A 22,418-nucleotide genomic window follows, 5' to 3' on the forward strand; every position below is an offset into this window, starting at 1 on the left:
TTAAACAAAAACATCACTCACACCCTGTTTAACAGATGACACGTCATTCTAAACTCCCTTACACTGTTTATTGTTAAGTCACAGTAAACTCAAGTCACACATACATCACTCTTTAGCCCTGGTGTCCCTAAATTGGGCATGTCATAGAAACATTTCTTCTTTTTTATATACTAATTTTTTTTTAAAATCACAAATAGCTAAAATGGGTCTTAAAAGTGGTTAAATTCCTGTTCTCAGCAGCTTCTATCCTCATTCCGAGGCAGATGTGACATTTTTCAAATATGAAAATCTGGACATTGTCATTTTTGAGTGCACGGACGTTATTGGGTCCTCTGTCTGTACGCATGGCTTAGTACAGCTTCCAGGAAATAGTTCTATTATCAGCACAAGAAGAGTCATAGGGAGGGTCCATGAGCATGTTTAAACTATGTGCTGGCATCCCACACACAACCTTCTACCAACAGTAGCCTACTATAGCTTTGTAGGGCTGCAACTATACATTATTTTCTTAGCAATTATTCCAGCGATTACTTTTTCAATTAATCAAACGATCGAGGAGCACAGTTTTTTATATATATCAGCAAATCAATTACCCACTTAAGTGTTATTTTACACTTCGTTGCACAACGGTGTCATGCAATCATAGTTAAAACAGCTGATCTACGAACGCACACCACGTCATACGCTTGTAGATCGGCTATGATTTTATTTAATTTTTTTACTTTTCACCTTATGACATGCCAAATATAAGGATTGATTATTAATCGATTATTTTATAAAATGTTCGATTATCAATCTTAAAAAAAAACAAAAAACGATTGAATCGTTTACTTTGATTAGTACCATTTTACAGCTTTGTTAAGGTACAGTACATGTGATCGTCTTCCACAATCACCTCTATACCGCTGGATGGGACGGCACAAATGAGTTTATATGTATTTGGCCGCGGACCCCCCATCTGAAAATGTTTTGCGCCAGGGTTCCCGAAATCTGATCTTTAGAACAGACTGTCCACACAGTTATTTGCAAGTTATCTGATCGGATTTGTGTATTCAGACATCCGGCGACCTACTGTATGTGCATTCATTGCTGTGGTGATAACATACTGTAGGAGTGAGTAATGCTTAATTTATGCGCAGTGATTGTTTGCATCCCTGGGGGCAAGCTATTAGGGGATCAATTTATCTAAGTCCAATCACATTTTGAGAACAGACGATGTTTTTAGGTCAGATTTTAATTGGGTTTGGGAATCAAGAAGTTTCATGGCCGTTGGTAGTGCATTCCACAGTAGAATGCATTTTTCCCCATGTTTGTAACGAATTTAGGGGGAGCAAGGTCAAAGGTTCAAATCCGATTCGAAAAATCTGTTTCTGTGTTTGTTGTCGTTTCTTTTTTTTGCAATTCTAACCTGATAAAACCAATCAGCTTGGATAGGCCAAAATTCTGATTTGGGCTGCCAGTCTGAACAATTCCTTATCTAAATCAGACAGACTTCATTCAGGGAAAAATTAAATACTGAAGACTAACGACTGATTTTCAGTTTAAATTCATGTGCTTGATTGAACAAATACTTTTGTTGCTGTCGGGCAAAAACCTTGTATCTCTATATTTCAAATTTTATGTTCTATATATGTTCTAAATTAATGCCCTACATCATACAAGTGTTCACACAAAAGTAGTGAAATTGCAGATCTACAGTACCAGCTCATGAGCTTGTAGATCTGTAAGCTATTTTCAATATTTTATATTATTTTGTACAAAGTAATTTAAAAAAGGAATGGTTTTGCACATACAAGGCGACGACTTGTATGTTGATTGTTCTCGGGGGTTTAGGTTTGGAGAGTCAAGGGCCAAGGCCTCTGCTGGAATGATCACAAACATACTGCAAAACCTTTTCCTGAGTCTTCTCATTATGGCAGGAAGGTCACCATGGTAGCATTAACAATAATAATAATACCATTCATACATCAACAATTGGTAAAAATAATATTCCATTCAAGAATGAACACGCACGCACGCACGCACGCACACACACACACACACACACACACACACACACACACACACACACACACACACACACACACACACACACACACACACACACACACACACACACACACACACACACACACACACACACACACACACACACACACACACACACACACACACACAAAACCAAGTTTAACAATGCCACACATGTAATGTACAATTATACAAATAAAGCTCAGGTTTCCTACTTCTCAGAGCTGAGAATAATATTTCAGAGTTAACATTGTGGCTCTGCTGTGTGTATGAGAATCTCACACACATGTAGTACACACAAATGCAGAGTAAGAGAGTGTGTGTGTGTGTGTGTGTGTGTGTGTGTGTGTGTGTGTGTGTGTGTGTGTGTGTGTGTGTGACAGTGTGTTTAATTTGATAAGCACCACAGTTAATTTGATATGCACCACCTCAGCTCTAAAGCAGAGTCTAAAGAATAAAACATGTCTGCAGTCTGCACTGCTATGTTTATTGTAGCGGTGTTACCCATTTGTTTATGGTTGTAAACTGATTGAGATGTTGAGAAGGAGGAGGCCGCACAACTCATAGCCACGATGGAAAATGTTATTACGAAAATTCAGAAAACCAACGTTTCGACAAGATCGTCTTCCTCAGGGTTTTGTATCACTGATTGAGCCTTTAAAGTATCAAAAGAGCCGGCCATGCTTTAATTATTTTGTGTCTTCTGTTTTTCCCCAAAACACGTCTTTATGATTTTTCTTTCTTTCCGTTTAAAACCAGGAAAGCATCAGTGTTATAAAAAAAAATAGCAGATATACAAGCTCACAGCGCGTCACTTCGTGCCACGCTGCAAGCTTGTACATCTGCTATTTTTGAAAATTTTTTAAACATTTTGTGGACAGTGTGCGAATTACTGATTTAGAGGGCATTTGTAGAATCGGCGTCAGGTCTTAACACATTGAATGCCAGTCGCGTAGATCTACGCGAACCTATTTAAAGCCGCAGCGTGCCAGTCGCGTAGATCTACGCGAACCGCCGATTCCCATTGAAATTGCCCCAGGTGCACTTTCCGAATTTTTTTGATCCATTTCCGTTTCCGGTCGGAAACAGAATTATTTGGGTTCCGTTTTTTTCGATCGTATCCGCTTCCTGTCTGGGATCCTGTTTAAAACTCGATTTTCTCGGTTGTTGTTTTTCTCCTTGCTGATCACTGTTTAGCGTTGATCTGCTGTATCTTCAAGATGGCGGCACGGATTTGGAAACTATTTTCGCTGGCCGTTTCTCACAGATCCGCTGTGTGTTTAGAACCAAATGAACGCGCACTTTTAACTTATTTAGCGAGGTCTGTGGCGACATGAAAAAAACAAAAAAACAACAATAAAACGCTGGCACTGGTGAGTACATTATGAGATTAAACTCTGGCATGGAATGTGTTAATGGGTTAATGCTCTTCATCCGCATCCCCCCCCCCCCAAAAAAAAAGAGCCCTAGCGAGGCTAATTGGGCCCCTGCTGTGGAGAGGAGCTTACTGACAACGTGCTAGACTAATTTCCTCCTCAGCTATTTTTGGATTATAGGGTTAACTATTTATAGTTCATCACACAACACAATGTTCTAAAACCAGCACAGGACACTACTGGTGGTGCTAATTACTTTGAGCTTGGGGTCACTGTCTGTCTGTCTGTCTGTCTGTCTGTCTGTCTGTCTCCTGTGTGGTCCATGCCAGTGATTCTCAACCTGTGGGCCGGGGACCACTGGTGGGCCGCGAGGGTATTACAAGTGGGCCCCCAAAACATTACGATCTTAATGAAAACATAACAATAATATAAAATAATAATATAGGTGTGTGTGTGTGTGGGGGGGGGGGTGTTTTCTTTGTGATACCAATACATAGGAACTATGTTAGTTCCATTGATCCAAGCCGGACCACAATCTATTGATTGGACATTGAATTGTAAACATGCTTTTCAGGCCGTGACCACCCAAAATAATCATATTTGAACTGGTGACCACCCAAAACAATCATATTTGAACTGGTGACCGGCCAAAATAATCACATTTGAACTGGGGACCCCCCACCCTGACAAGGTGGGGGTTGCCTCTTTCTTATATTATTTGACCAATGTTTGACCAGTTTTTATAGTATAGTTTGTTGATTATTTTTGATGCAGTAATGGTCTTTGAGGTATTAAATTGTCACTTGAGGTATTAAATTGTCACTTCACTGCCATCTGGGTAACCCCCCCCCCAAAAAAGAAAATCATGTAGGGACCCCCCAGGGGGTCCCGACCCACAGGCTGAGAACCACTGGTCTATGCTCTCATCCTGCTTATTTGAGACTGCAGAGCTCATGTCTCGTGCCAGGCAACGGTGGGTCTCGTGATTGAACGGAGAACCAAAAGAACACACACACACACACACACACACACACACACACACACACACACACACACACACACACACACACACACACACACACACACACACACACACACACACACACACACACACACACACACACACACACACACACACACACACACACACACACACACGTCTGCACCTTTCTCCCCCGCAATCCAGACACTCGTGTCTTCACACACCTCCTCGGCCCCACCGCACGAGGAGCTAAAAATAGACGACGGTAAGATGAAAGCTTTTGGGAGGAAAAGGAGTAGGAGGAGGAGGAGTAGGAGGAGGAGGAGGAGATGGGATGAGGGAGGGAGTCACGGGCCGGGGGTTTGGGGGGGGGAGAGCGCTCCTATAGACATTACGACGACGAGAGCAGGACAGAAACACAACGCTGAAGAGTAGAGCTGTCACGATTACAATTTAAGTTGACGATTAATAGTCATCCAAATAATTGCGATGAACGATTGAATTGTGTTTTTTGGCATTGAACATTTCTATTTGCCTTTAAGGCTTGGTAATCAAAAGTTGCACAGGGCAAATATACAAAGAAATTACTGACATTTCATACTTTCAAATTTGATTGACGCGTTGTAAGCTTGTAGATCTGCTATTTCTGCATTTCTTTGATATATTTGAAAATTTCAACATGGAAACGATCATGCAAAATAATTGCGATTATCTCAAATAATTGCAATCAGACGATGATGTAATAATTGTGACAGGCCTAGGGAAGATGCAGAAAGAGAACGAGTGATACTCGGTCACCACGTGCCAAGCAAAACACCCTTTACACAGCCTCATCTGGCCACGTTCTGATTGGTGCAACAGTTAACAAAACTAATCTCTTTAATTCATACATTCAAAAGAATTGAATGAATTCACAGCCCACATTTCATTTCTGGAGTGTGAAGTGGAAACTCATCTTATGCTGTTATTATTCATTGTTCATTCTGTACATAAACCAGAAATGTTAAAATAAATAAATAACTTAAACAACAACACAAAGATGCAATAAACATAGTTAAGCAAGTTAAATCACTGTAAGCGAAAGAATGCAGCCAGAGTTCATGTCTAGTCACATCTAGGCACTTCAACATAACGATAATGCTAATATAATGCTATTTTCTTAACGTGATATAACCGTGTATTGAATATTGTAAATTGATGTGTGGTTTTACAGTAGGATCAATCCTCAATGAAGACGTTTTAAACTAAACTAAAACACTACTCCTTCCTCGCAGCCTGGCATCTGGTAATCAACACAAAATGTTAACTTGACACATAATCAATGTTGAAATACAATGGCTGATGGTCAGATTGACTCAAGGGAAATAGACCAAAACGGATTATTATTACTATTGAGTACTATTACAGTGTGTATTATCAAGTTGTACAATAAGGGACTTCTAATTTAATTGGTGCAAATCAGAGGGGAATTTAACTTCTATGAACTGTATGACTGGGTGGTTGGCGGGTATTCTCTTTGTGGATCTAAACCATTGTCTCCATCCACAGACAAAACATACATAAATAAAACAAAAAGCATTCATCCATCATTTACACCCGAAGGGCGAATACTCATTTAACAAATTAATACCAGGCTGGACAACAAATAGGAATCTATTAAGTCAAATTAACTAGCAACGTTACCACAAAGCTGCAATTTTCTCTGCTACACCGTTTGTTTTATTAGCTCTGTTTCAGCCAAGGCTGAGGAAGATCGCCAAAGGCTAAGAAGGTTACCAAATAAGATTGATCACTGTGACTTCCCTCTAAGGATTAGTAGTAAGTCTAAACAGTGAAGAAATAGCAAGTTAAGATTCGGTTAGCCACGTCCCCTAATAACCTTGCAAAGCAGTAGCCAATGAAGACACAATTAATTACTTTGCTTAAAGGTTCAGATGAGTCATCAGACATTTGGATTTTCCCCCCCTCATAACTCTACAGATTCTGGGAAGCGGCGACATTGCACAGTTCGGCGAAGTGAGCTTGTGACTAGCAGGTGACCAGAGCAAATCTCTGGAAGACATGGTAAATACAGTATGCAGGCAAGGAATAAGAGTGAATAGTAAATCATTCTGTCAATGTGCCTGAGTGCACCCATTCAAACGGGGAACGCGTCCGTCTAACCACTATATCCATATTTTATACTTTGGCTATTCAAAAATAGCAGATCTACAAGCTCATAGCGTGACACTATTTGAAATATATTTGAATATATATATTTTTTTAAAGGGAACATTTTTGACTCAAACCTTTGCTTCTGGGGGTCCCTGGAACAAAATATTTTCAGATGGGGGTCTGGGGCCAAATACATATAATTTTGGGGGTCCTTGACATGCAAAAGGTTTTAAGCACCACTGATATATAGCAATATAGTTTTTTTCAGAAAACTGTTATAGGATTTAGAAGACGTTTGTAGAATCCCCAGAGGCAAAGATTTGAGTTACAAATGTTCGCTTTAAAAATATATATATATTCAAAGATTATGGCACTGTATATCTGCTATTTTTGAATAGCCAAATAAATCTTAGAATGACACAGATGCGTTCCCGGTCTTAAAGGGTTAATGCAAAGCTGCAAAGTGTAATAGTAAGAATAGTACAGTGATAAAGTGGAGAAGTTACCCAAATACACAGTATGCATGCAGATATATAAAAAAATATTCTTTCTATTTTCTCTCAGCAAATGATGGGTGTTGTATTTCTAGATACTGTATAGTTCCTACTCGTTTTCAAAACAAGAAAGAGACACGAGAATAAGAGCAGAGAACTTATTTGCCTTTTGAAATGCAATAATTTAGTGCAGTGAACAGACAGCAGAAGTGCCTGGGCTCATTCTGGGCTAATGAATGGCCACCATTAAATTCGATGCATAAAGAGTGGTCCCAGGACATGTTATTTTTAGCATATGCATCTCTAAAAAAAGGGCCAGGAGGAGATCATCAGATCAAACAACTGGGTAAGCATTGGGGGTTAGTTCAAAGGAGGATCGACCACAATACTTTCAGTGTGACACAATCAAGTTCATTGTGCCTCAGAATGCCTTTAACCCATTAAGACCTGAGGCCGATTCCACAAATGCCCTTTAAAATCAGTACGTAGTTAACTCACACTTTCAAGGTTTATCAAAAATGTCGCAGCACGGCACGACGCTGTGAGCTTATTTATATCTATATCTTTAAAGCTAACATTTGTAACTCAAATCTTTGCTTCTGGGGGCCCCTGGAACTAAATATTTTGAGATGGCGGTCCGCAGCCAAATACATATAATTTTGGGAGTCCTTGATTGTAGAATCGGCCTCAGGTCTTAATGGGTTAACCCATTAACTCATTCACTGCCTGAATTATTGGCAATTATCTGGCCGCGTTTGCCCACTGCCAGAGATTTTTCATTGAAAAAAAAAAGTACTCAGGAGCCGAGATACAGAATGTTTAAATTTTAAGTTAACAAGGAAGTGGATGGGAGTCTAGATCTTCGAAAAATCATATCTCCTTGGTCTTTGGGTCAAATAGGAGAAAAGAAAAAAACGTTTTTTACGTCCTAGGCAGGTTTGGTAATTGGAAAAAAATACGTTTTTTACGTCCTAGGCAGGGAATGAGTTAATACCTGGAACGCATCTGTGTCACTTTAGATTTCTTTGGCTATTCAAAAATAGTAGATATACAAGCTCATAGCGTGGCACCGAGTGCCGCGCTATCATAGCTTGTAGATCTGCTATTTTTGAAAAATCTTGAACATTTCTTTTTGGGATTTTTTTCCAAAAACTGTTAGGTTTAGAAAACATTTTTAAGAATGGCCTCAGGTCTTAATGGGTTAATAGGCAGCCAGAGCAAGGCAGGGATACAGACAGATCACTGTGGGAGATGATGACCAAAGAAGACACACAGCCAGGTCATTACAAGAGTCTGGCAGTCTAACAGACCCGACTAACGGATGTCAAGGTTATCACACTAGTACACCAACAGACTGACTAACAAACGTCCAAGTCATTAGAAGGGACTAAACAGGAAAGAGACAGATCACTGTGAGGGTCAGACAAGACAGAGAAACCGAGACAGACAGGTAGTTCTGGGAGCGTTTGTTTTTTCTCTCCACAGGAGGCTGGCGCACCAGGTCTACCAGCCAAGCTTATGTTTGTCTGATCCCCCTGTGTCTATAAACACATCTGTGCACAACTCTCTCTCTGTGTGTGTGTGTGTGTGTGTGTGTGTGTGTGTGTGTGTGTGTGTGTGTGTGTGTGTGTGTGTGTGTGTGTGTGTGTGTGTGTGTGTGTGTGTGTGCGCGCACATGTGCGTATTTGCATGTTCATATGTGAACATGGTCAGCATCTGGTTACTGTATATTATATGGCTGTGTCTTCAAACCTAAATCACTGTCAACTCTTTACCACTACAATATCAGCACCCTCCAAACATATACTACATACTGTACAACGTGGATATTTTCTGTATGACCAAAAACATGCTTCCAATACACACAGACACGGATACATCACTTTGACAGAGTTGAAACGTAAACACACATTTTCACCTGGGAGACAATATAGTCATTTATAGTAGACACTTTAGTACACTGACATTACTCTATGATCCCACCATACATTGAGGATTGGACAGAAGACTCAAAGACTTGTTTGCCGACATCTATAAAGATCAAACACCCCAGATCAAATGAGCAAGTCACACACGCATTCCGTTGGGAACACGAAAACAAATCATCCGCGACAAGTCACGTTACTTTCAACAGTTCCGACAGGCCTGTGTTGGGCTGGTACCAGTGTGTCAACTCTCATCACAGCTACCTTACACAACAAAGAAGAGAGAAGCATAAGGCCTTGCTAATGGCTTTATACATCAATACATTGCACATGAGTCATGACAAACACACTTACATGTACATTATTTCCCTGTGCTTGTGCATGCACGTGTACAGGACGCCTCAGTGGGAACTGAGCCTATAAACCTGTAATGGCCCTGTCCAGGCCATCTCCTACACAGTGCCTATATTGAACTAAATAGGTCCACAAATTTAAGAAAACAGTTGCCCCCCAAAATTGCGAAAATAGCCATAGCCAATCTAATAAACTCACAAAGTGTCGCATGTCTCTTTGGGAAGACAAAATAATCAATCAAAGTTCATTATATTCTATCGCTGTATTTTTCTTCTCTTGACATTGAAGCCAAGTATTCTCAATTGCATGGTGTAAGCATGTCAATTGCCAATTTTAAAATGAAAGAGGTCTGGAAGGATTATGTTATAATTACACCTTACAATGTTATCATGTTGTTCACCTTTGGCCTTATGATATGGTCTGACCATAATGGAGATCTCCATGTATGGGCATAAAAGGGACAAGGACTGACAGACATCAGATATCTCTATAAATGGATATATGGACACTATCACATGTTGATGATGTCATTTTGATGACGTCACTCTGATTTCGCCATTTTAGGGACTTCAACAGTCATCGGCTTCTTTGATTGGCCAAAATATTTGTGATGTTTGCGCCACTGAACCAATTATAAGTGCTGGTCCACAAAATAGGATGCCATTCATTTACGGAGAAGGATTTGAGGAATCGTCTCTCCGGAGGAGCTGTTTGTGAGAAATGTTATTCTGGACGCCAAACAGACGACCAGAGTTAGAATGTGAAGCTGCTGTTGCCGTGGGAGACAAAGTCTACTCATTTGGCGGGATGATGAGTCACTACAGGGATCAGATTGATGTTCATGTCTTCAACACATTGTCTTTACGCTGGAGGAAGTTGACCCCAGTGACCACTGGAGGAGGAGAAAGTCACCTTGAGGTTCCATCCCTACGCTGGGGCCACACAGCTGTGCTGATCGAAGATATCATCTACATCTGGGGGGGTCATTATCATCACACAAAGGGATACTGCGATGTGCTTTATGCATTTGATGTCGACACCCAGAGATGGTTCAAGCCCAAGGTTTCTGGAACTGTTCCAGAGGTGAGGGTTCGCCACTCAGCCTGTGTCTTGGGGAAGGTCATGTATATTCATGGAGGATACTACAACAAGGTGAACAAGGCTGAATGGACTTGTGACATGTACAAGTTGGACACCACCATAATGGTCTGGTCTTTAATTAACACCAGAGACAATACACCACCTGATTCATCACTTCACTCTGCCACCATCATCGGGACAAAGATGTTTGTATTTGGGGGCGGAGCCTCCTCCGGCAACAACATCCTCAGAGTGTTTGACACAGAGACCAACAGCTGGCTGAACACACCTTCTGTACATCCTCTTCTAGACAAACGATGGGGTCATTCAGCTTTTGCCTACAATGGAGAGCTGTTCATATTCGGTGGCTGCGAATCTGTGGAATTCCATGATCTGTGGAAATTCAATCCAGAGACCTTCTCCTGGAAGAAGCTTGAGCCCAAAGGAAAAAGACCAACTAAGACGAGGTTGCTGTGCTGTTGCATGGTGGGAGATCGTGTCTTTTTTTTTGGAGGATACATGCATGACTTGTTCATCTTAGACTTAAGACCTAGTCTGAAGACGTTATGCAAGCTAGCAGTTATTCAGTACAACATGGAGCAGTCAGAACTCCCACACAACATCAGGTGGGAACTGGCGGCCATGACTACCAACAAAAATAATTTAAAAAAAGATAAAAATAAGACAGGGTCCAATAAGGGGCGTGGCCTCATGTGGATCCACGAACGAACCGAGCCCCCAGGATCGCAAGGATCATTGAAGCTGCCGTGGTCCTGGTGGTCAAATTGGTATTGCAAGACTTCCGCATTTAGAACGCTACTGCGCCATGCTTCTATCGTCTCAAACCATACTGTGCCTGCCTGGTGCTCCGATCTTCTGCATTTTGGCACCAAATAGGGCACCAGATATGGGGAAGTAGAGTGTACTTCCTGGAAGTAGAGTGTACTTCCTGGGACTTCAACAGCCATCGGCTGGATCGGGTTGGCCTCTCATGACGGGACGGGCGAGATTTTTTTTTTAAATAAAATAAATAAACAAAACATGACACGTCATGTATACCAGCTAGCTGCACACTTTGTTTTGCCCCGATCCAATCTTTTTTCTCTCCGTGACCGTGTGTGAGTGTGAGTGTGAGTGTGAGTGTGAGTGTGAGTGTGTGTGTGTGTGTGTGTGTGTGTGTTCCGTGTATGCGCGGCTTGTTTTTATAGACATGGTTGCTTATTTCTCTCGCAGAATCTGGCAACACTGTTATGATACCATAGCATGGGAGGACGAGACCGCCGTTCAGAGTATGGGATGTCTCCCCATTGTTGGCTCAAAGAACAGCCAATGATCGAAAACATGTCGAGAACATGTTGAATAGTGCTCTGTCTCTTCAGAGACCAGCCGCTCTTCAAGCTAGCTGGTAAAAAATTAGAGACGTACCGGTACCATTTTCTCCGTCCCGATTCAAATACCCATAACTTGCGTATCGGTCGATGTGTAATAAAACAATATATGTATATATATATATATATATCTCGGACAGTGGCTCTCAAAGTGGGGTCCTTGAGGGGGTTCCAAATGGACCCTTACAGGTGTAACTCTGAGTGTACAAATGGAACCAAATGGACCCTTACAGGTCTGTAACTCTGAGAGTGTAAAAATAGTTTTGAAAACCACTGATATAGGAATAAATAAAAAGATCCATTAATAATTGTTCAAGTGCAGCTACAAGTTAGTAAAATAACAATGTAAATAGTACAGTAGTATAAAGAGCGTAAAACTGTTGCACAACATCAACTGAGGCATTCAAAATATGACCGTAAATGAAACAATGTGATACACTGTGTGGTATTGGAAAGCAAGGTATTGTTTGCATTGAAACATTTTTGAATAAAACATACATTTATATTTGCCTTTCAGGCTTCCTAATCAAAAATTGCACAGGGAAGATAATGTCAAATAACTGTAATATACAAAGAAATTACTGGCATTTTTTCTTTTTATACAAAAATAGCGGAAATAGCTAATCTACAAGCTTACAACGGGTCACAAAGTGGCGCCTTGTAAGCTTGTAGATCAGCCATTTCTGCTTTTTTTATGTATGAAAATTTCTCAACATGGAAACAATTATGCAAAATAATTGCGATTATCTCAAATAATTGTGATTAGACGATTATGTAATAATTGTGACAGGCCTATATATTGGCAGCTTTTCTGATCGGAACGGTGAAAAGCCGGGCCCTTCATTATTATTAAAAAAATTTGCGGGATGGTGGCAAAAATATATATGTTGATTCATATATATAGGCCTGTAATTAATTGTTTTAGGTCCCGTGACACATGTAATGCAGTTCCTCTCTTATCTTTGTATATAGTTATGCTTTCTCCCTGCTTTCCTTAGAGAACTCCTTGAATAACCCACTTGAGTGATTAATGTACTCCTTCCATATACTAAGCTCATATATTAAACTTAATAATAACAATACACGCAATTTATATAATGTTTTTCTAAATACTCAAAGTCGCTTTACAAAACAGAAACAAATTAAAAACAACTTTATATATATCTTACAATTCTGTCTCAGACTCTGTTTGCCTTAACAACTACTGATTGCTACAGAATTCCTCGATACATGACTCATCTTAATTTATCCATAGCATGTGCTTGACATAGCTTTAAAACCTTGAATTAAGATTCTCTATGACTCAAAAGTGATAAACTGTACAGTTCAACATAATCCCATTACTCCTCATGATTTTAAAGAACTCTTTAAGAAGAAGCATCATCAACATTTCATGTTTCATAATTGTTTTCTCTTGGAGGCAAACCCATAACATTCAACATTTCTGCTGGGTGTCAGTGGATGACAAATGAAATTGCATAATTTATGAGGGAAGGTATTGCATGTTGTCCAGCGACAGAATATTATATTCAACAAGGAAGGAAGCTGACCACTTTCTTGCTCGGTTCTCTCTCTATTATTCAGCGTTGAAAGTGGGCCATGACCGGGGCAGGCCTGTTGGCTTGATTGGTTACTGGCTGAATGTTAATTACTCCATATTCATTATCTGGTTTGAACTGTCTGTACATGGGAGCATGGCCCCTCAATTACAAAGAAGATACAGTAGTCTAGTAGGGCTCTACAGCCGATTGGCTGAGAAACGGTAGTCATTATAGAAACCTCCCACGTCATAAATTCTATCTACTGTATTCTACTGTATCTCAAGTTAGGAGGCCATTGAGCATTTTTGCCATTACATAACGACTTGTTTCCTAATTACAGTTTCCAAATGGAATTTACAGTACAATCCTTTCCTTGCAGGAATTTTGCTACTACAGAAACTTCTTAATTAACTTCTGTGCCATCCTTAATCAAAGGATGGCACAGACCCCCATCTTAAATGCTATCTTCTTGCTACAGTATTACAGCTAATATAGCTGCTACTGTAGGTCATTTTCGTTGGGGCTCAATGATGAAAAATTATTAAACAATTAAAATGTTTTCTTCACTGATGATGTTTTGATGGGAATACAGAATACCTAGACATCTCCTACTGCGACATAGAGTTGCAACACGTTGTGAGCTTGTAGATCTGCAAATTTTGCCCTGCAACACCAGCATTTGACAAGTACAATTTAAGCATATACTTACAGTACAGTATATGCTTAAATTGTACTTTACTTGTAATGACAAATAAGGACGCCATGTTGTTAAAGGCCCATCTCTATTTTTCAGTTACCTTTGTAACATTTGTCATAATGAACAGCACTGCAGTTGAGGCAAATAGTACAGATGCTGATAAAACACAAAGGCACTGAAAGGCCCAATCTGACCAATCACTCAAATGGTGCACATTCTAACCATACAGGCCTAAGCAATGACTGCTGATTTCAAAGTAAGGATTTCCTAAATTAAGATGAGTTAGGACAGTTCTGTAATAGCAAAGTAGGACACGCACGCACGCACGCACACATGCACGCACACAGAATAGAATACAGAACAGATAAGGCACAAAAGCTCAGAGAAGTCGTGGGGAAAAATGCGCATATAATGCACAGCCATGGGACAAAAGTACACAGAGACACTAGCTGGGACAGGCTGAATAATGTCAGTACACAAAACAGGCTATTACTGGCACATGGGGATGGTATGTACAACATAGTCACGAGAGATAAGCCTTCATTAGCAGCAGGAAATGTAACAAGCATTTGACCAAAAATAGAGCAGCAATTATTTTTACTTTAATCCTCTTAGGGTAGATTTAAAATTTAACTTTAATGACATTGGTATGGTTTGAAGAAACATAGAGAAAATAAATACATATTCATTTCTTGTGATGCAGTTTGAATATGAATATGATTCAACATCCGAGATCTTTATTTTCTATATTTGAGTTGCAAATCATTCTAAAGTAATAAAGATAGCAACTGTATGTATTTAAAACAAACTGCCACTAGTATGACCAAACCTGGCTCCCAGTCTTTCCCATAGGAGAAAGCCTGGAACTCTTTTCCACAGCAGGGCAGAATGGTTCTAACATGGCAAATACAATAACTGTCCCAATGGCATTCCCAATTGTGCATGATTTAGTTTGCCCATTCCTGGATGTTTGATAACCGTGCTCAGTGTAGCTGAAGCCTGCCGGTGGGAGGGGTTAATGTAAGTAATTATGAAAAAATTGGCAGGTTAACAATTATGTTAGTTAACTGGGAATAAGTGAACAATGCTGATCACGACATGATGAATAGATAAGAATGCTTCGGCCATTCAGATGATGAATAAATGAAAGATGACAGTAATGTTGTGAGTCAACTGAAAGGCTGCTCCACAATGCATGTCTGAGTATTTACTGATAGACATTTGGAGGGACAATACATTTCCAACAATTCATAGAAGACAAGCCTTGGTCACCTAAGTCACTCAAATATAATATATTAAATATTATTACTTAGTTGATTATGCACAGGTAAATAGCTTTGCACTGTGTGCACGATACAGACATGGATTAGCACTCATAACAAAGCACCTCCATTCCAATGTGAAACAGCCCATTTCCCTGGACCAACTGCAATAAGCCTTCATTTATTTACTTCGTTGCACGGCGATACGTTCTCTCCGAAGGAAGAGAATGAGGTCTCTTTCCTCTGAGTTCCTTTGAAGTACACAGCTGGTCTGCCGCTGTTCAGATACAACTGATATAACTGTGTGCATCTCGTCCTACATGCCACTACTTCTTAGTTTTATGTATTTTTATTGTCTTCACTGCAGTTTTTCTAATGGATTTCTTACTGCCGATTCCAGGTCCACTGCTAGTGGAAACACAAACGACAACCATTCACACTTCATGCTGGCAAAACGCAGCCTCATTTCACATGCAGCACGGGCATGGAAAAGCACTATACAATTGAAATGGGAGGCTGCAAGTTTGGGATTTCTTAAATATTACAATGTCTCCTTTTTTGTTGATTTCCCTTCTTCCCGTTTCCCTGGGGAACAGAGTGTGAGGAAGAAAAGGAAATAATTTACATGCAGCGGAACTCTTCTTAAAGAAAATCTGGGACCGCCTTGGTCAAGATCAGGTCTTTCCTAGTTACATGTAATGTAATGTTTTGCAACATTCTAACACTGTTCTGTCAAAAAGATTTTGAATTTCTGTTTCTTATAACAAGTCGACCTGTACACCTTGCTTTATTGAATTTTCACCTAGTAACACTGTGAAATAACACGTTAGACGGGGCACTCGAGCGGCACAGGGGTAAAGTTTCTGCCCACCTCTGTGGAGACAGGGGGTTTGAATCCTCCACGGTGCATCTGTGCTTGGCCAGGCATCCCAACAAACACATTTGGCCGTGTTAGTGGGAGAGAAGCCAGGCGGGGAGTGTGATGATCACCGTCACTGCACTAGCGACTCCTACAGGTTGAGGGCCAGTTCAGTAGGGAGCTTAAGTAGAAAAAATAAGGCGTACCTTGCGTTCTCCTTCACTGTCGGGTGAAAAGAAGTGGACTGGAAAACATTTGTATGCTGTGAATATTCTCTGCAGAAAGCAAATAAACGTCTTTGTTCAAAGATAAAAAAAGAAAAAAATAAAAAAAATAAAATAAACAAAAAATAAGAAGTGGACTGGAAATGTCACGTGTATCAGAGGAGAGTCAAGAGACACATGATCACCTACACCCTCCCTAAAGAACCAACCAGTAGGGGTTAGCAGCGACACGGCCCTACAGCTACAGTACAAGGGTACTTAGAACGACTAAAATGGGACACATTAGACTCCCTCCTATCTCTTCCTGCTCGGAGCTACTTTGCCCATGCCTGCTCTGAAGAGACTAAATAAAACATAAATCATCTTTTATTGCAGGAGGTAGTTGCACGTGTGCTTCATAATCCTCTGTGACTGTTGGTCCTGCTGCAACACAGTATATTCCCATCCAATGCCGTTTCCATTTTTAAGTGAACATTAGGAAGTTCAGTTCATGAGTTTGGTCTTAAAGGGAAAACAGCACAGGCCTATTATTTCAGTTTCAGACATATTACATTCTGCTTGAACGTTAATAACATGAATGTGCTAAAGGGCAAGCAATTGTAAATGAGAGTAATAATGAACAGGAGAAAACAAAGGGGTGCAGAACCAGTGAGAATAAAAGAGAGAGCCAGTGAATGTTTGTGGAGGTTAGGGGAGGGTGACAGAGAGGAGAACACAGAAAGGGAGGGAGAGGAGTACAGAGGAAAGGGCGAGGGTAACATCTTGTCACCACCTGGGACCCAGCTTGCTGCCTGAGGATGTTGCCTTTACATAATAATAGTGGACAAGGCTGTGGCCGGGGAAAAGAAGCACGCTGTGCACAACACACAAGGGGGCTAACCATTTACAGCAGGGCCAAGTCATCTCGGCTCTAAACACACATGCATGCACACAAACACACATGGACCCCCGCCCAGGTGTTTCTCCACTTCTCTGTTGATGATACGTCACATTGTTAGCTTGAAAATATGTTCTTTTCAATGAGCGACACCGTTCTGTGATGGAGTATAGGTTTTTAACCACATTGAACCAACCAGTGTCTCTATTCTGGGACAAACACTCGCCATAAAATGGCAGAACTACACGCTCACAACATGCTGTGATGTGTTGTGAGTTAGTAGATTGGCTATTTTCGGTGAAGAGAATTTGGAGTAGAAGGAAAAAAGGAATGGAACCCCTGTGTGAGTCCGGTCAAAACCTAAAAGGGCTTAGTTTTGTAAATAGTGGTTGAAATCAAACAATAATGCCACTTATAATTTCAGAATGTGTACATATGCACACGCAAGCACACAATGTCTGCTAATACGCATTATGCTTCGATATAATCCAGCAAATTTAAATAGAACCAAAATGGCAAACATCAAATATCAATCATTCATATTCTCTAAGCCTAGGTTTGAATAAAGGCTCTACCATCTTTCTCTTTGATACTACATTGCACATACTGTAAGCACACAGTATAATCTAATGGATTTCCTTGTTCATTTCTAACAATGTCTAGAAATTATTATACTCATGTAACAATATAATGTCGGCACACAATAGCAAGACATTACATCTTTCTTTCTATTTGTGATTTGTGTACCAGCAAACTGGAAGTTGACTGTAAAATATCAAATACCAGCACACCCTTGCTGTGAGGTAGTGGGATTGTATGATTCAGTCTTGATAGGTGTCCGTAAAACAGGACATCTACTGTAAACGGGTTACTTGCACCTCGCTGGACATTTTCTACAATGGTGACTCAGTCAGTCATTAAGGGACACCGACTATTCTAGCCCGGCTCCAGGGTCCAGCAAAAATAATATGAGCAGGTCCTTTTGAGGTACTGTAATGCAGATTCGGCAAAACTACGAACAATAAAACATAAAAAATGACAATTTCTTCCCCCCACAAATGTACAAAGAAGTAATATAAAGTGTTACGATTGTCCGAGTAGGTGATTACAGTTACTGCCCCACATCAGCTACTGTATAGCTCATTTGTGCAAAAAGAAAACAAGCTGCGTCCAGTCATGCCTGCTGTGCTGCTCAGAGCAGAACCGACAGTAGCAGGACAAAATACATGTTGTCAACAGTGGGAAACTGTCTATAGACTACAGATGAGGGCTCAGAGATGGGACAGCATAAACTGAAGGGAATAAAAAATGAGATGTGAAACCCTCTGGGACTCAAAGGATTGTCCAGCACAAACCGATGCAGACAGGAAGACTAAGGCCAAGTTTGTCAAGAATGTAGGCCAATTTATACCACAGTATACTGAAAAGTGTCGCCAAGACAACATGTGGCATTCTTATGGAACTGTTCGATCAGGTCGAAACGCGTCCGTTGCTTTTACGGGTGACGCAAATAAATCAATGAAAGGATATTTGTTGAGTGCTGGCTGATTTCTCGTTTTCATTCCACTTGGCCGAGCACCTTCACACTCTTTTCAATACCTTTTCCTATTTTGTCTCATCTGTTTATGAAAGTAGGTAGCTGATATATTGCACTTTTCCTTTAGCACTAGGTATACTCTTAGTTGCTTGTTTTAGAAGAGAATGCACTTAATACTTCTGGTGATTAGTACTTTCGTTCCCTACCTATGTTGAATGCACTTATTGTAAGACGCTTTGGATAAAAGCGTCTGCTAAATGACTGTAATGTAATGTAATACGGAGCGGTGCGGGCTTTCTGTTTTCCAACTGCTGGAGCCTTACCTTAGTGATGAGGGTACGGTACTCCTCCACCTGGTGGTCGTTGTTATGGCAACCAGCAAGGAGCTGCCACACCTCTCCACGGAGTGCCTCGGGCACACCGCTGCGCACCAACGCTGGGAGCTGCTTGGGACGCACAGATAGGTTCAGATGCCTAGAAGAGGAGAGGAAGAGGAGAGGAGGAAGTAGACACAGTTGGATTTAGACGAATTGCATACATTTCCCCCTTCTTCAGCATATTAATTTACTTATTCCAATCAACACTTATAGGCGTTATGCACTGCCAGCTAGGACTGCTGTTAACAGCAGTCTTTGTATGAACCATTTAAAATATCAAAGCACAATGTTATGTGCTCCTTTCAGAACATTGGCCCTAGGTGATAATATAGGAGTGTCATTATCTGTACAGATGGCCCAGTGGACAGAGATCATGAGGAAGGAGTGGTGGATGTTATTTGTGATTGGGCGTTATCTAAGAGGTAATAATAATACATACGATTTATATAGCGCTTTTCTAAATACTCAAAGTCGCTTTACATAGCAGAAAAATAACAACTTTATTAGAATTGACTAGTTAAAAAGGATTAAATCTATAAGAGGTGAGATATTGCCTGAGACAGATGACAGAGAGAGAGAGAGAGAAAGCGACAAAGATGTTACATGCCCAATCATACGCTCTCTGTTCTCAGAAGAGAATCTCAAAATAATAAAAGTTAAGGTAAGTGAAATGCAACCTTTTATGTACGCCAAATGTTGGACCCAAGCTGTGCCTAAAGATCACATCTACAGTATGTCACAGGGCCATGCCTAACATTTTTATTAAGAGTTAATATGTAGTACCTGATGAATAAAAAGGTGAAAAAAATGGAATAATGCAGTACAATATTTATTTTTATTCTATTTTCGTAATTTCAAGTGCACTGGGAAATGACAGGTGTTAAATTAACTCTCTCAGTGCCAATGAAATAAAAGAATATATTCATACTGTGCCAGCATTTTTTTATTTTTTTTTAAGTAAAAAAAAAGTGCTCGGGAGCCGAGATACAGCCTTTTTTCAGTAATAAGTTAAACAAGAAGTGAATGGAGCAGCAAATCTTCGGATCTTGGGTTCTGAACATTCTTTTCCAAAAAAATAATAATAATTATAATAATTTTGTATTAAAAAAAAATAATAATCTGGATTTTTCGTTCTTGGCACTGAGGGCATTCAGAAAAAACTCGGGATAACTCGTTTTGTGGCACTGAGAGAGTTAATAGCAATGTTAAAGTTTTCATCTGGAGGCCATGACTACATCCATTCAAACATATGATCTGCAAAGGTACAGTACTTGATTCAAGTGATGTAATGTAGGATAGATCAGTAAAACTGACATGAAGTTCACCTAGAGAGCCAGCTTCTGCACTACAGAAATGTAGTGGATGTGACAGACAATAGTAAAGTATGCCTCAATCTGAAGAAGAACTATCCATGTCCCTGCTCACCTGCATGGATCATGGTGGAGAAATGTATTGGTATCAAATTATTCTGCTTGATGCATTGCTGAGGGCCCACTACACCTCTCCACTGGTTAAGAAGTTCACGCTAAATGTACACCATGAGCCTCACTGTTAGCAATGAAGCATTGCAGCCCGGGATGGCAAAAAAAATTAAACATTTGTTTAGTATAGTTGTGCGTCTGAACGATAGTTCCATTATAGAAATGCTTTGGTAAAACTGGAATGACAACAGATAATTTTGTTCCTGCAACTTCTGCTTTCCAAAAGTTAATGAAATTACTGCACAATAAATGAGAAATGCAATTGGTGTAAATGTGGCAGCACTCTCCACACCTGGGCCTCTGTGATCACACAGACAAGAGAAAAAGATTTAGAGAATGTTAAAGGCACAAAGAGAGAGATAAATGTTGACTTCGACTTAATGAACACAACGTTTATTCCTTTTAACTCACTTTTGTTCACAGTGAACAGGCAGTGGTACAATAACACCGGTTCACTCCATATTCACAACTGAACAGCGCTGACTGCACATGCGTACAACCCCAGTGTGGGTAGTACCGTAAAGTTTACAATAGAGGAACAACATAAGTTAACAATAAAGAGCAGTGGGGGGAAGGTTTTGACTGAGGTTGACCTCATAATCCTCAAAACTACCCAGAATCCTTGAAGGCATAGCCGTACCTACTGACCAACTTAAACATGATCAGAGCTGACAGAAAGGTCCCTGAATCCCTGATGACTCTCAGTTTTGCCTACATTAAGCACCCCCCAGTTTGTTTTGTGTTTTTGTTCCTAGCATTGGGTTATGCAATGCATAGCATTTTCTGATGAGATTACCCAGGGAAACAAAGCAATCAGTTAGTGTGTGTTGTGTTGAGTGTCTGCGCGCATGCGTGTGTGTGCGCGTGTAATGTATTAAGTAATTCTAGGCTTAGACCTTTAGGGGCATATGATTCTAAATGGCTCTCTCTGACTTGCCCCTTTCTCACACACACACACACACACAGACAGACAGACAGACAGACAGACACACAAATAGGTCATGGCAACTTTTACGGCTCTGTCAACATGATATTCTCAGGAGACTTTAAAAAACACAAATCAGAGATGGTATCTAGAAAGTCCTGAAGAAAAAGCACAGTGACTTGCTGGTATGGTATCAAACTTGTGGAATGCTGTGCTTTACCTGAGAACCATTGGTGAACACAAACCTCAAGACGTACTTTAGGCACTCATACAGAGGACTTGTATAGTCTACCCTACCCTGTTCCACTGGCCTCCAGTATTCTCAGCCTATCTTAACCTTTCCCACTGGACACACAACAAACCCCACTAACACCCACTAACATCTGGCTTTTGTCTTGAGTGGGAAAGTTTACAAACAGTGTTTATTCCTGGGACAAATGGGACTCTGCTCTACTGCAATAAGTATTTATTATCGGCAGAGATGGAAACATAACAGCCAGTTCGACACACGGGTACTTTTGACCCCTTTTCTGGCACGGTGTAATGAGAAAACTTCTGATTCAAGGCGAAGAGGAAATAAGGAGAGCAAAGGGTTCTACAGTGCAAGTATTTCACTCGCAATTGCCCCTAAAAATAGATAAAACACTTATGCAATCCGAATCCTCCCTCCCTCGAGCCATTTCATAAATCACAAGTAATCCCAACACAATTATTGTTATTGGTTTGGATAGTTGTAATTGTGTATTGCATCTGGACAGCACGTGCCACCCGAGAGCGCACCTGTGCACTGGGGATGTCAAACGTGACACACCAGAATTATTGTGGAAGTGGGTCATTTGATTTTGTGGATGGGTGAG

General features: G+C 40.4%; 1 protein-coding gene across 2 annotated transcripts in view; it reads right to left on the reverse strand.

Annotated features, from left to right (window-relative positions):
* The window catches only part of rabgap1 (RAB GTPase activating protein 1), a 123,607-nt gene that overhangs the window by 59,768 nt on the left and 41,421 nt on the right, over positions 1-22,418 (reverse strand). For both annotated transcript variants that reach the window (XM_080419585.1, XM_080419584.1), the window contains one exon: positions 19,102-19,252. In XM_080419585.1, coding sequence (XP_080275711.1) covers positions 19,102-19,252 — 151 coding nt within the window. The remainder of the gene's footprint in view (positions 1-19,101; positions 19,253-22,418) is intronic.

The sequence above is a fragment of the Gymnoscopelus braueri genome (genome assembly GCF_963280865.1).
Source record: "Gymnoscopelus braueri genome assembly, chromosome: 22".
Taxonomy (NCBI): domain Eukaryota; kingdom Metazoa; phylum Chordata; class Actinopteri; order Myctophiformes; family Myctophidae; genus Gymnoscopelus; species Gymnoscopelus braueri.